Consider the following 14,757-nt stretch of genomic DNA (forward strand, 5'->3'; position numbering starts at 1 on the left):
AGTGATGCTAGAGGTTAACTGCACAGTGCTGTTTCTTCATCGCTTGTGAACTGATAATGTGAACCATGTTAATGTGTGTAATAAGTTATTGCTCACAATTGTATTTGAGGAACAAGAGGCTTGTGGTTTTCATTTATTAACCCCCTAATTGGTCACATGGAGATCACCAGCATCTCACTCTCAGTGGGCAAATTTGTAGTGCCTGGATATCCTCAAGCTGCAGCAGTCTAGGAGCAGGTACTGAAATGGGCAGAGATCTCATCCACTGCAGAAAAGAATATGAAAAGGCAGACATGCCAAACACCCTTTTGATAACTTGTTGTAGGATTGTTTCAGCTTCAGGGCTTTCAGTCATACCCGAATCAGTGAGTTGTTCACCTTAACATTTCCTTGGCAAAAATATTGGCATGGCAAATATATTCTTGGTGTTCAGTATTTAAAAAAAGGACTTGTAGTGAGAGAGAGCTTCTGGCAATTTCCTAGTCTTTGAACATCTATTTTTAGCTATTTTAATGGAAAGGAGGGAATAGATACGTTCAGGAACAACTGTGTTAATGATATGAAGCAAGCTAACATTTTAATAACATTTGGGGCTGAATGTCAGGTCTCATCAAATGAAGACAAAGTCTGCTTGACTCGGCAGCTAAGGACAGCCTTGGCGGCCAGTGCAGGTCAGATGCCCTAGAGGAAAAATGGCAGACATATTAGAGCTATATTTGTTCCTCTTTCAAAAATGCATTTGGAAATAACAGCTGTCATTTCTCCATGATGATGGCCACAGCCTCATTGCTAGAACAGTTGGCATTGGGGTTCAGGGTCAGCATTCTGAACAAAGTTTCCTCTTTTTTGGGCTGGTTTTATAGTTAGTTTTGTATAATGAGCCTTCAATACATTGTGGCTTCTGCTAAGCTTCTGTTTGTGGTAGGAAATGGTACTTGACTTTTTGAACTTCCAGAGAGCTTGCTGAGCTAAACGAAATTGTTGGACCTCTTCTTCAGTTGCAGCCTTGATAACCTTGAGGCAACAGAGCTGCCTTATTCATCTGTGCTTTGAACCATATGAAGTATCTGTGCTGCGACAAGGTTAAATTTTGCCAGAAGCAGAGTGGATTTTAGGAGTGAATAGTTCAGGGAGGTGGCAGCTAGATTTCGTTCGTACCACTTTTGCTAGTTAGCTTCATTGCATACTCTCCAACTCTACCATTATTACAGTTGCCCTATATTTCGGTCTGGGTTGATGAAGCCTCATAACTAGAGGCACAGTCTTCTGTCTTGATCCTCCTTGGCTGTGTGACAGAACCTCCCACATCATTCATGGGCTGATGAATTTGCAACAGTTTCAGAACCAGATGTGAAAAGTGTGTTTGCCATGTTTTCACAGCTAAAGTACTGTGGTGAAGAGACCTAATGTGATAAAATGAGGGGCAAGTAGTGCCTTTAAGATTTTAAGAAGCTGTATGTTTTGAAAATTGCATAATTGAGAAGGGGTTTTGTTTCATCCAGTTTTTTTGATGGTGAGAAGATGACCTCACTCATCTAACACAAGTGTTGAGAGCAGCCTTCCCCAACCTGGTGCCCTCTGGATATTTTGGACTATAGCTCTCTTCAGCCCAGCAAGGTTGGGGAAGGCTGGTTAAGGGGTGGTACTTCACAATTTGCTTTGGAGTGTAAATTGTATATTAATCGAGTGTCCAAAAACCATGTTTTTCTCTTTTTCTGAATAGTGCTCCTCATTGGTTAATATATGGGCTATATTTTTGAGCTAGACCACCAAGCATGTCTTGGAAGAAATATATTGTGCTATATTGTGGCATGCCCTAACAGCTTTTGTATTGCACACATTCACTTTTTTGCCCCCTATAACAGCCACCTCTTTTGCTGTTGTAGGGAAACCTGAGCAACTGGGAAGTTCTCCTGCTCACATTTTTGAGATTTTTCAAAGACTTCCTGCTGCTGCAGTTTGGAGCTGCATCTCCAATTGGCATGGCTGCCTTCTAGTAGCAGTACAGAGGTTTGGGGAGGTGTCTGCATGCAGACTCCAAGACAGTGTTATCCGACTATATATTTCATACACATCTGGAAGCATGTTGTTGTGATATTTATCCTCCTATTAAAACTTTCTGCAAAGAACCATAGAGGCATTGGACTTGTAGTTGTTCACGTAGAAGACAAAGATTATGGCTTAGCACGAACAAACAAGTGTGCTGATGCACAGTAAGAAAACAGTGGTTGCTTTCTCTCTCCCAGCTGAGACTGTGCCACCAGGAATAAAGCAATGGTCTGGTTCAGTGTTATGTCTGAACTCAGACTTGTGGTTTGTCTCACATCAAACAAACAGTGAGCTGCAACCAAGGCTTATTCTTGACTTATGACTTGTGATTTGCTTGGGGGAGACAAACCATGAGCTTGAGTTGGGCTGTAATGCTAAACCAAACAAAGGCTTAGCTTCCATAGCATGGTGGCAGCAGAAGTGTGGAAGAAACAAAGCTGCCACAATTTACTAATTGCACCAGCATGCTTGCATGTTCACACTAAGTCATAGTTGGCTTGGCACTACAGAATTAATACATCTTGTCCAATATTGTGCACTTCAACTGGCAGCAGCTGTCTGAGATCTTGGGTCAGACATCTTTCAAGGTCCCACTGCCTGAGGTATTTTGCCACTGAGACGAAGCCTGGAACCTTCACCATATACGAATATGGCTGACCTATGGCCCTTTCCTCAGAACTGCTTGCAGTTGTGGGAAGCATTTTTCCTGCTGATGATGTGGGCCTCTCCCACAGCCTTGACAATATTGAATATTGTCCATATTGGCCCGAATATAAGCCACTCCCTTCACATTCCGCAGGCACTCACACCTGTTCCGTTTTACCGTATATCTGTTTCAGCAGCGATATTGTAAAAGCCAGTTTTTGTAAGGTTGTGAATTTAAGCCGCACTTTAACTTTTCATGGTTGGAATTTGGAAAACAAGGTGTGGTTTATATTTGGGCCAGTACAGTAAGTGTGCATGAGGGGAGGTGGGGAGAGATCTATTTTGGAAGCATCCTATAAAATGATAACAGCCCACTTTTTTTGCTTAAAAATGCTAGGAGAAACTATTTCAGGAAAGAATAATTTGATTTCATTGTGGTACATGATAGTGCTTAGTGTTTCAGTGTGGCATTTGAGAAAAAGCAAGTTTTCTGATGCTGTCAAGACATGGAAAACACCCATTTCTCCTTAGTGGAGGAAGTGATTATGGCTGTGTGTTTTCACTGTTAGTACTTGATAATCCTTCTCTCCCCCTTACTATTCTCAGCCTGCTTGGTTGTTGGGCGTTGTCAGACGAAGTAGCTAAAAATAACAAATAAGGGGGAGGCTGCTATAAGGTGGATTTCTCTACTACTGCGACTTGCTGTATTTATATTTACCATATGAAGGGGGAGGCTGGGCAGTGGGAGAGAGAAGGCCTGTTTGGCATTCTTGATAAATGGGATATACTGTCCCAGCCTATGGGGGCCATCTCTTGGTAGGTTTTAGAGAGCTTGTGATCTAAAGTGGGTTCTTCCTTAACAAATAAGTGCAGAGTTTCATCTCATTAATCAGTTGTTAAATTTAGATATACTGCTTAAACTTAATCATTCATTTTAGAAAGGCATCTAGTTTTGGCAAAAGGCTTCAAGTAGCAGGGAACTCTCCACAATTCTGCTTGATATCTTCATATTTTTTTTACCTTCTCCCTCTTACCGTGATGACTAATATTTTACTGCTTGGCAAGTAGAAGATCCTGTCGTCTCTTCAACAACCCCCTCACCCATTCAAAATGTTTTAAGGAAACTGTTTGATCAGTGAGGGCTATTCTAATCAGTCCACCAGACCTGCTGAAGTTGCAAATTAACAGAAGCTGTGCAGGACATGGGTGAGCCTGTGATACCATGCTGTCCCAGTATTCTGACAGATAATTTTCTCCATAGTGGTGGGAAGCAATGAATGCACAGCTGCTGGAGCAGGGACAGATTGCTTGGCTCCAGCTGCAAAGGGGAGTAGTGTGGGAGGGTTTTAGCAGAATGCCCAGGTGTGCTGCTTAGCTGGCTTCCCAGTGCTGGGGTCATGGCAGGCTACTGACAGGAGGGAAGGTGAGGCGATGGAGAGGTTGGTGCCAACACCTCCCTGCTGCCTCACCTCTTCCTTTTGGAAACTGCCGTGACCGGCCGCCCTGCCCCACCAGTCTCTACTGGAGGAGAGGTTGCAAGGTGAATGGGCATGTGCCATGGGGCAGAGCTTGCCAAGGGCCACGGAATTTAGATACACCTTCAAAATGATAATAGCTCTATGGGCTGAGGGTGGGTTATCAGGAAACTCTCTGCTCTGAATACAAATACATTGCCCAATCAGGTTTCTCTCACCTGCATATGGTTTTTAAAGCCACCTTTTGTATGTACAGAGGCTACAGTATCACTCTAAAATACTTTCTGAACCTGTTTTTATTTTGGTCTGTCACTCTTTTCTACTGTAGTTTTCTTGAGTATATGAATACGTTAAATTGAAAAGAATGTATACACATTTTAGTGTGTTACTTTCAAAATCAGTGATTTAAAAGATTGTTCTCAATCACCTTTGTCTCAACATACTGTTTTTGGAAAATAAATTTTATCTTTGTGAGATTTCCATCCTTTTGTAAGTTTCCAGTGGAGAAGGCTTTAAAAACAAGCCGACTCCCATACAGCCAAGTAAAACTGACTCTTCCCAAAGTCCCGCCATAGCAAAACACCCCTCTCCCCCTGTTTCTTTCCACCAGTATTTTAATCTAGGTTGTCTAATGTTGACATAGCTGCACAATCATGATAACATTCCTAATGAGTGATGGGAGTTTTCTGATTTCTTGATTTTCTGCCTTCTGCTTTTCCAACTTTGTTCTGTTCTGAGCACTTTAGAAGTGATGTCCCTCAGGTCAGTGTCAGCGGCAAAGTGCCTCTTCTTTATATATGCTGTTTAGGCCAAGGCCACATCAAGGATTTTTGCTCTTTAAATAAATCAGTGTTTTGGCACTTTTGCACCCTCCTTCCCCTGCCCCACCAAATCTGCATTGCTGCTTCTTGGTTTTCAAAATTCAAACATTTTGAACAAAATGTTTCTGGGTTGTCCTAAATGCCTTCCACTGAAAATGCATGTTTGAAATGCAGAACTACTCCTAAGTATCTGTGTCCTTGTTGATGATTAGGCTGTCTTGAGCATAGGTTTTGGAATTTGTGCTGAAATCACTTTGCACCTAAACCTGGTCTCCATGTATTGGATCAGGATTGCCAGTAAATAGAGGATTTATTATCCACTTTTTACCCACCTTGTATAGTGGGTTTTAGAGATGGTGTCTTATGCGTTGTGCTGCCTGACTTCAGAGCAGTGAGATAGTAACTCATCTGATGTCTCCACTTGGGACAGTTACATCTGTGATTTTTCTACAGAGCCTCACTTGCTAGTCATAAATCTCACCCTCAATGTCTTTTAACATTGCTCTAGGCCATACTTTGACAGTCATTGCACGAGTAATCTCTACTCACAGAATTAATTTCATTTGCATTTATCTCAAGGATGATGACCCACCCTACACATTCCTTGCTGTTCCTTCCTCACTTTGGTTTCCTATGCAAAACCAGAATAATAGATTTTTTTGCCTCTTCTGGGAGGAGCAGGACATGTTTAAACAGACTAGTGTGTGGCATTGCTTAGAACAGAGCTGACAAAGCTTTGACTCATCCTAGCTAAACACACCTTAGTGTTCAGGTATGTGGCTGTGATGTCACAACTTCCTGCCTGGCCCACACTCCTCCTTTTTACACACCTTTCACTTCGCTTGCAGCTAAATGTTAACAGATGGGACAAGCCCTTCCTTGTCTATTGTACATAACTGTCGGGCACATAAAAGTGTTTGCCAGGAAGGTTGGGCTCTTTATTGACCCATAGTTGATACCTTGCTTTCAGATATGTGAAAAATGTAAGAAAGACTTAGAGCAAACAGTGCAAAAGCAGAGTCTTCAGCAGAAGAAAGATTTCCTTTGCAGTCAGAAATGGTTTCTAATAGCACACAGCTTTGAGTTTACACCTCTCAGTCTGTAAAAGTTGAGAAGACACTCACTAGTGTCACCAAGAGACAAAAAACCAAGATAAGGCTATGCATGTGAACAAGTGGGACTTAATTATCCAGATAATAAAGATGTGAGAGGGGGCAAATGGCTTAGTTGCTTCATTTTAATGCTTCATTTCCTTTTCCTTTTAATAAGTAATTTGGAATTAGTTCATTTGTTTTGGTTTTCCCATCCATTTTGATGAGACATTCATCCATTCTTCTGCTGCCTGCATACTTTGTGTTTTCCATCAAACGGCGTATTTTCTGGTGTTCTGCTGCCAACCATCCATGCACCAGTCCTACCATATTTCAGACAGATGGGCAAAGCATGCCCATTTTATAGACAATTTGATTTTTTTTATACACTACATTACATTTTTTACATTAATTTCACTGGGAGACCCAGCTGTATTCCAGCTTGTCACTTGTCTGCCTGAAATTCTCAAAGGCATTTTTCCAGAACTTGTGATACGCAGAGATGCAATAATTTTCTTCATTTGCCACATTGGGAATAGTCAGCAGGATTCAAAAAGGATCATAAACAAAATTTCACAAGCTGTCTATACAGCTTGAACCCTCATGAATTGTATCTGATTTTTTTTTAAAGCTGCTGCTGCTGTTTTATTTATGCCCCACCCATCTGTCTGGGTTTCCCCAGCTACTCTTGATGGCTTCCAACACACATATAAAAACATCAAACATTTAAAACTTCCTGATACAGGGCTGCCTTCAGGTGTCTTCTGAAAGTTGCATAGTTACTTGTTGCATTGTTATTTATCTCCTTGACATCTGATTGGGAGGGTGTTCCATAGGCCAAGGCCTGCCACTGCCAAGAAGGTCCTCTGCCTGGTTCCCTGTAGCTTTGCCTCTTGCAGTGTGGGAACTGCCAGAAGGCCCTTGGAGCTGGACCTCAGTTTCTGGGCTGAGCAATGGGGGTGGAGATGCTCCTTCAGGTATACTGGGCTGAGGCTGTTTAGGGCTTTAAAGGTCAACACCAACACTTTGAATTGTGCTCGGAAGCATACCGGGAGCCAATGTAGGTCTTTCAGGACAGGTGTTATATGGTCTCAGCCATGGATAGGCAAACTGAGGCCCAGGGGCCGGATCCGGCCCAATCACCTTCTAAATCCAGCCCGCAGATAGTCCAAGAATCAGCATGTTTTTACATGAGTAGAATGTGTGTTTTTATATTAAAATGCATCTCTGGATTATTTGTGGGGCATAGGAATTCGTTCTTCTTTTTTCAAAATATAGTCCAGCCCCACACAAGGTTTGAGGGACAGTGGACTGGCCCCCTGCTGAAAATGTTTGCTGACCCCTGGTGTCGGCAGTCAATCCCAGACAACGGTCTAGCTGCCGCATTCTGGATTACTTGTAGTTTCTGAGTCACCTTCAAAGATAGCCCCACATGGAACGCATTGCAGTAGTCTGAGGGGGGGGGGCAGATAACCAGTAGTAGTGACACGTGTAGTAGTAGTAATAGTAGTAGTAGTAGTAGTAATAATAATAATAATAATAATAATAATAATAATAATAATAATTTATTTATACCCTACCCATCTGGCTGGGTTTCCCCAGCCACTCTGGCTACCAACAGAATTGATGATGATGATGATGATGATGATGATAACAATAAAAGCAATAAAACCCCAGACATTAGAAACTTCCCTAAACAGGGCTGCCTTCAGATGTCTTCTAAAAGTCAGATAGTTGTTTATTTCCTTGACATCTGGTGGGAGGGCATTCCACAGGGCGGGCGCCACTACCGAAAAGGCCTTCTGCCTGGTTCCCTGTAACCCACTTCTCGCAGGGAGGGAACCGCCAGAAGACCCTCGGAGCTGGACCTCAGTGCACTGCTGATCTTTATCTGGCACCCAACTGGGGTTGACAATCTGATTTCTTTCTGTTTATATTCCACTGTCCATGACAAGAGGGTGTTCAAAGCTGTGCTAGACTTCTGGGTCAGGTTACATGTTGTACTCACTTGCCAGACACGCACAGCAGCCACCTGTGTTGCAGGTAGAGAAATACAGTCCACCTTGTAAGGATTCTGGCACCTCAGCAGTCTTTGGCAATTCACTGCACTGCAAAAGATATGTAAGCATGCTTTGTGGGTTTCTATGTCCACCTTTAACAGGGTATTATTAGTTGCCTGTGATTTTCAGTCATTGAGGTTGGGCCTTCCGGTGAACTGTATGTACCTGTTAACAGCAGGTGGACTTGACTTGTCCTCCTTGCTCCTGGCGGTAGTGTACAATTTGTTTTCCATTTTTATTTGGTTTGTGCTCTGTTGCATCCAGTGTTTTTATTTGAATGGATTTTCAATGCTCCAGTGAAATTACTAGACAAATGAGTAACTTGATAGTATCTGTCTATCTTAAGTTGCTTATTTATATGCCTTGTAACACAGACAACTTGGCCAGAGTCTGGAATATGAGGAAATCTAGTTGGATTCATCTCTGATTTATTTTGAACTGATGGTGCTCAAATTTTGGAGACCTTGCCCTGTCCTCGATGCAGCTTTTCTTTAGAGAGGTACATGAAACAAGCTGGGCATGTTGGATTGAGTAACTTTGGAAGGAGAGGAATGGGCATGTGGACTATTGCTATAGATGGGTGACAGAAGATAGGTATGATTCTTTGGCCTTAAATAGAGGAGTTCTGTGAATGGTATATATATTAAATCTGGATGTGTAACAGCATATTCTGTTTGCCCTTAGATGAGTTTACAGGGTCACTTACTTCCTTTGAGTTCAGTTAGATTAGTTTAAGAAACAAAGCCTTCAAGACTTTTCACTTGGAGTGTGATTATATCATTGCTTGCTTGCTTGTTCTCTGCATTGAAAATCTTTTGATATAAAAACAGATTGTAAATTTTCTAAATACATAAGATAAACTTCACGGATCATAGGATAGTTAAAAATATTTGACTTCATTGACCTCAGATGGTTACATCTTTCCATTCCGCTGAGAACTATGTGGGCAATTTTAAGCATTCCAGTGATGGCGGCAGCTCCAGAAACTCACCAGAACCATAGTAACTTCACATTGCTCCTGTCTGATACCTCCCTGTGGGACAGGAGCTCCCCCCCCCCTTGGGGCTGGAGAGAGGAGTACTCTCCAGAGAAGCGAGAGTGCCCTGCTGTGTCTCGAGATATGATTATCACTTTCCCTAAGGGTGTTCACACACAGTGTCAAAAGAATGTAAAAAATGAGAAGTGTTAACTTTAGAGATTCATAAACTCCAGGCCAGACATTTTTTTGAGACTGTGTCACAAGACACTTGACATCAGGGGTTTTAATTCAAGGCAATTGTATCATACCCAAGGATTCCAAGCCTTCGTGAATGAAGGCATCTGATTAGGAGCATCTAACAGGCTGACACTTCAGAATGTGATGCCAGTGCTTGAGAAGAGCATCTTCAGAAAAGGAAGCTGACCTTGCCATTTAGCTCTGTAGATGCAGGGATGCTGATCTATCTGTCCCCTTTGGTCCAGACATAGCAGCATTCTGCTGCTGCTTGGAGCCTGCGACTGAAACTGGCCAGTCTGTTCAGATTGCCAGCTCTGTAAGGATAGCAGACTTCACAAATCAGCGTTCTCCAATATGTTGCCCTTCAGAGGTTTCAGCTTTCATCAGCCTTTGTTAGCATGGGCTGCCGAAAACTGGGAAGTTAGTTTTAGGGAATAAATGGAACACATTTCTTACAGTGTCTTAACATCTAATCCTCAGAGATATTGCGGCAAAAGCTTCAATCAGACGGATTGGCCATGAGCCAATGTAGCACTTAACTGCCAAGATTGTAATAATTTGATTCATATTTGCAATAGCCCTACGAACAACTCAATGCTGCATCCTATACCTGAGCCGGAATCAGGAGTTCAGTTAGCCACCCACCTGCCTATTCCAACATATAGTAAGTAGCTGTATAACCTCTCTTCTATGCAAGGCAGACGCTGATCAGGAAATTGTATGCTTAGTTTTCATAAGTCAGTCATTGTGGAGTCTGACTCACGGGTTCCTGTGTGGTTGTGGAATTCCTGCAGGGTGACTGTTGCCTTGATCTCTTTTCTGGATACCTGTTTGAATGGCAGCTATTTACAGATTTTGCTAGAAAAATTGCTTTGAAGATATGCTGGAAGCCAAAAGCCAGGTGGGTGGGTGGATAGCAGCAGGTTGCTCCATTAAGGGCCTGCACAGGTTGTGAGCCCATCGGGGGCTCTTGGCTGGGACATCTTCAGTTTGGTCATAAGTTGTGCAGGGCTGACTCAGCCATAGACCATTAAGGTCTTGGCAGAGAATGTGGGAGAGTCAGCAGTGGCCGAACCAGGCAAGCGGCTTTTTCTTCCGCCAGTGTGCTGGAGGTTGAGAAATCCATTCTGGATGGTAAGATGGTGGTTACACTGGAAATTCTGCTACCTTTTTGCAATTGATTTGATTTCTCAGAGGACAAAGAGCAGCCCACTGTGTTGATTCATTAGAGAGAAATATTTGTCAGACTTGGAATGATTAGTTCCCCATGCGCAGTTGCCAGGTGAACTTGCTTTCTCAAGCAGGCTCTCTGTGTGGCATTAATATAGACCACTGTCCTTCTGATATGTATGTTGAGCCAGAATGTTGTACACTTACTTCTCAAAAATCATTCTTTTTCTTTGTTCTCATGGATGATGATTGCCATTTGAAAAGCTTTATTCATGAGAGTTAAGAAGTTTCCTACTTTCCCACCTACCACACTTCTGGTGCCTTCTGCATTATTATTGTTGTTGTTGTTATTATTATTATTATTATTATTATTATTATTAATTATTATTATTTTGTATACCGCCCTGTACCTGCATGGTACAGGTTTGTAAACTTTTTATTCTTGCTGCCATGTGGTCAGGTGGAAACAAATAGTATAAAGCTAGAAAGTGTTTCCTGCTTTGCGGTGATGGCCCATTTTTGTCCTGGGATCCAACACTGGCGATGGTAATCATACCAGACTCTCGAAGGAAGCTGGCAGCTGGGGCACCTAACTGGCCCAAGCCTTCAGAGCCACTAGAGAGATAACTGACATTATTATTATTATTATTATTATTATTATTAATTATTATACCCTGCCCTCCCCAGCCAAGTCTGGGCTCAGAGCGGCTTACAAGCAATAATAAAAACAAGATGAATGATTACAAACCTAAAAACAAAAATAAAATACAACATTAAAATAATGGAACATTAAAATATTAAAATGTAGCCTCATCGCAGGAGAAGGAAAAGAAAAGAAAGAAAGAAAGAAAAAAAGACTGGGAGGGAGGGAATCAAATTGTCTCCAAGCCAAAGGCCAGGCGGAACAACTCTGTCTTACAGGCCCTGCAGAAAGAAATCAGATCCTGCAGGGCCCTGGTCTCATGAGACAGAGCGTTCCACCAGGCCGGGGCCAGAGTTGAAAAGGCCCTGGCTCTGGTTGAAGCCAATCTAACTTCCTTAGGGTTGACATAGGTTGAATCCCACCTGGGGAATCTGGATGGGAACGATGATGTGGCCACTCCAGCATTCCTTGGCATATATGAGCCCTTTTCTGGATGGTGTGCCTGCTGGGGAAATGGCTTCACTTTTTGTTGGAAAGTTATTAACAATGACTGTGGGGACAAGTGTACTAGTTCCACCCATGAAAAGGGAATCGTTCTACATGTGCACTGCTTTCTCTCATCCATGTATGAGTCTACCCACCCACCCACCCCATTCCCACCAGGCCTTCTATCTTACTGGGAAGTCAACATACCTTTCTGGTCTTGGGCTTTTTGAGAGAAACGGCAGGCAAACAAGAGAGGAAAGTTGGCAAAACACCATGGTGGCACCTCATCTTTGAAATGCCTTCCCTAGGGAGGTTTGCCTGGCATCAACTTATTTATCTTTCCAGCACCAGGTGAAGACTTTTTAATGTGTGCATGCCTTTTGCTTATTTTGATATTGCGTCCTCTTAGTGGTTTGAGTTTTGTGGCTTGCGATGGGGGTGAGCAGTGGTCCTACCTGCCTTAGCCAGCACCCCGTTGCACTCCTGCTGGCAGGGCAGAAATAAGGGTGGAAGAGAGTTCTGGGGGTTCCTCTGGTTTTCTCCCAGGTTTGTTTTGTTTTTTAAATAAAAGAACACTTCATTTGGAAAGCAATAAGAAGGAATTAAAGGGGCTTGAGCTCTGTTCTTTTCTTGTCACCCCTCTTTCCCGCCCCAAATACTCCTGCTGTATGACACAGTCTGCATCAGAGCACCCACAGTTGTGAGTCAGCGCTGGCTGTGCTAGCACAGAAGTTTGCAGTGATGCGTATAGATCTGTGCAAACCATCTACCTTGTCCCCAGCTCCCAGAGCAGAAATATTTGGTGGATGTTTCAACCAGGCCCTTTTAAAACCCATTTGTAATACCTCTTTAAGGATGTTTTAGTCAGGATTTCATGACAAAGGTATTGAAAATCATTCAGCTTAGAAACATGGTCATTTACTAAGTGTTCAGCCTGTGTCTTCAATTAAATAAAACATTGGATTGAAAATTATATTGCTCTTCTGTCTTGAGTAAAACTCATATTGAAAACTAGATATCAGAGGTTTGTGGCCTAGAGGAATGGCTGACATACTTTTGCAAGCAACATTCCTCTGTTTTGGGTTGTGCTGGCATTTGCCTCTTTCCTGGCTTAAAAACAACGTGTTCCTCATCTGCCATTAGTTAGGTGCTCATGAGTACCTGCAAAGAGGAGGGGGGGGGGAGCCTAAAGCTAGGCTTGCACCCTGCTGTCTGGAGCAAGGGGGGCATGAGGGCAGAGCAGTACAGCCCTCGTTTCCTTTGTCAGGAAGAGGAAGTGGTGAAACCCCATCTCTAGGCAGAGCAATAGCCCTTGTGTCTAGTAGCCATTACAGTGGTACCTCAGGTTACATACGCTTCAGGTTACAGACTCCGCTAACCTAGAAATAGTGCTTCAGGTTAAGAACTTAGCTTCAGGACGAGAACAGAAATTGTGCTCTGGCAGTGCAGCAGCAGCGGGAGGCCCCATTAGCTAAAGTGGTGCTTCAGGTTAAGAACAGTTTCAGGTTAAGTATGGACCTCCGGAACGAATTAAGTACTTAACCTGAGGTACCACTGTATCCGACTTGTCTAAGGAGAATACCTTTATCCTCCACAATTTTGTCTAACCTTCTTTTAAAGACATCTATATTTCTCTAACCTTTTCAGTATGGTTCTTTTTAGGGGTGCTGTTCAATCAGTGCTAGCCTCAGTTTGATAGTTGGCCCACTGATGTTGATGGACTTGAGTAGCTAAGGTTCAGGTCTACTCTGAGTGGAACTTGATGGAATACAACTCTTTGCTGTTGCTTTTGTGCCTTTCAGCAGAGAAAGTCGTACCTGGAGCGGAGTGTGAAGGAAGCTGAAGATAACATCCGGGAAATGCTGATGGCTAGAAGAGCACACTGAGGGTTTCAGCCCCACCGCTGCCTGCCCCTTACCTGAACACTTGGAAGCCAAGCATGTTTGAAACCTTGCAATATAGAACTACCTGTTGAAGACACAAGGAGCTTGAGTTATGTCATGTCAAACCCGCCCTGTATTTTGGTGTACCAGTAAATCCTTTCTGTGTTATATAATGTGGTTGCCCGACCTGTCCTGGGTTCTTTGTTAACATGGACGTTTTTCAGACGCCTCTTCTGTTGTCCCGCATCTGCATTATTCTAGTTTCAACTTCCCACAAATTTTTCTGTTGAAAACCGAGCTGTAGTTCAAGAATAGGGCCTGGTCAGCCTTGGTGTGTTCTGCACCATCAGCAATAAGCATGAGGCCTTTGTGGAAAGGAACTGGTGTTTTGTTTGTGCTCCTGAATGCCATGCTTATGCCAGTCAATCTGGGATTAACCTAATTCTGGTTCCCCGGGGGGTGGGGAGGGATTGTGGGGAGATAAAAGCAGAACTCCCATTCAGAGTGCTAGGATTCTTTCCGCTAGCCTCCCCTGTAGAAAAAGGTGTGCAGGGCAGTTAATGTCTAGGAACCAGGAACACTATGAAAAGCAGTACATAAGAACTGGGGGAACTGGATGTGCACTGACTGGATTTTGGCTTTCAACAGTTTCGTGTTTTGGTGTGGCAAAGCTCAAAGTGGAGGATGGATTCCACAGCCGAGGCAGATTAGGATGGTGGGAGTGGTTCATAGTTGGCATGGTGCAGTCGGAGTGCCCTTTCAGTGGGCAAACAAGCAGCTTGTTGCTGTGAAAGACGCCCATAAACCGTTGCCAAAAATATACCAGGACTCTGTAACATTTGCAGCCCTTAAAGGGTAAGAGGAGGATGTCATGCTGCTGCCACCTTGTGGCTGATATCTGTACCATGAAGCCTGCTTCCCCCATTTTATCCTCACAACGACTTGGGTAGATTAGGCTGAGAGACAGTGACCCAGAGAAATACTGCCTCCTAGCTGTCCTAATCTGAAACAGCTCGTGTTTTATCCATGTTGACAGTGCCCCATTGAAAATGCCCCTGCTCCAAGCTTGAATTAACACAGAAGAGACCAGTTGAGGACAGTATTTCTCCATCTGTAAATGGCAGGGACACTGAGCCCTCACTTCTGGGGAGATGGGAAGATTGTGCTCAAGTTTTACTTTAAGTAGACCTGTTGAACTTAACTGGCCCAACTAATTAA

The 14,757-nt window shown here is 43.2% G+C and overlaps 1 protein-coding gene across 1 annotated transcript in view; it reads left to right on the plus strand.

The window, feature by feature from the left end:
- Nucleotides 1-13,712, plus strand: part of PFDN1 (prefoldin subunit 1) — a 29,059-nt gene extending 15,347 nt beyond the window's left edge. Inside the window, exon 4 of the mRNA XM_081872924.1 lies at nucleotides 13,459-13,712. Within this exon, the coding sequence (XP_081729050.1) occupies nucleotides 13,459-13,542 (84 nt within the window). The 3' untranslated portion in view covers nucleotides 13,543-13,712. The remainder of the gene's footprint in view (nucleotides 1-13,458) is intronic.
- Nucleotides 13,713-14,757: the final 1,045 nt, after the last annotated feature.

This window comes from Podarcis erhardii (assembly GCF_964252035.2).
Source record: "Podarcis erhardii genome assembly, chromosome: 8".
NCBI classification, from domain to species: Eukaryota; Metazoa; Chordata; class Lepidosauria; order Squamata; family Lacertidae; genus Podarcis; species Podarcis erhardii.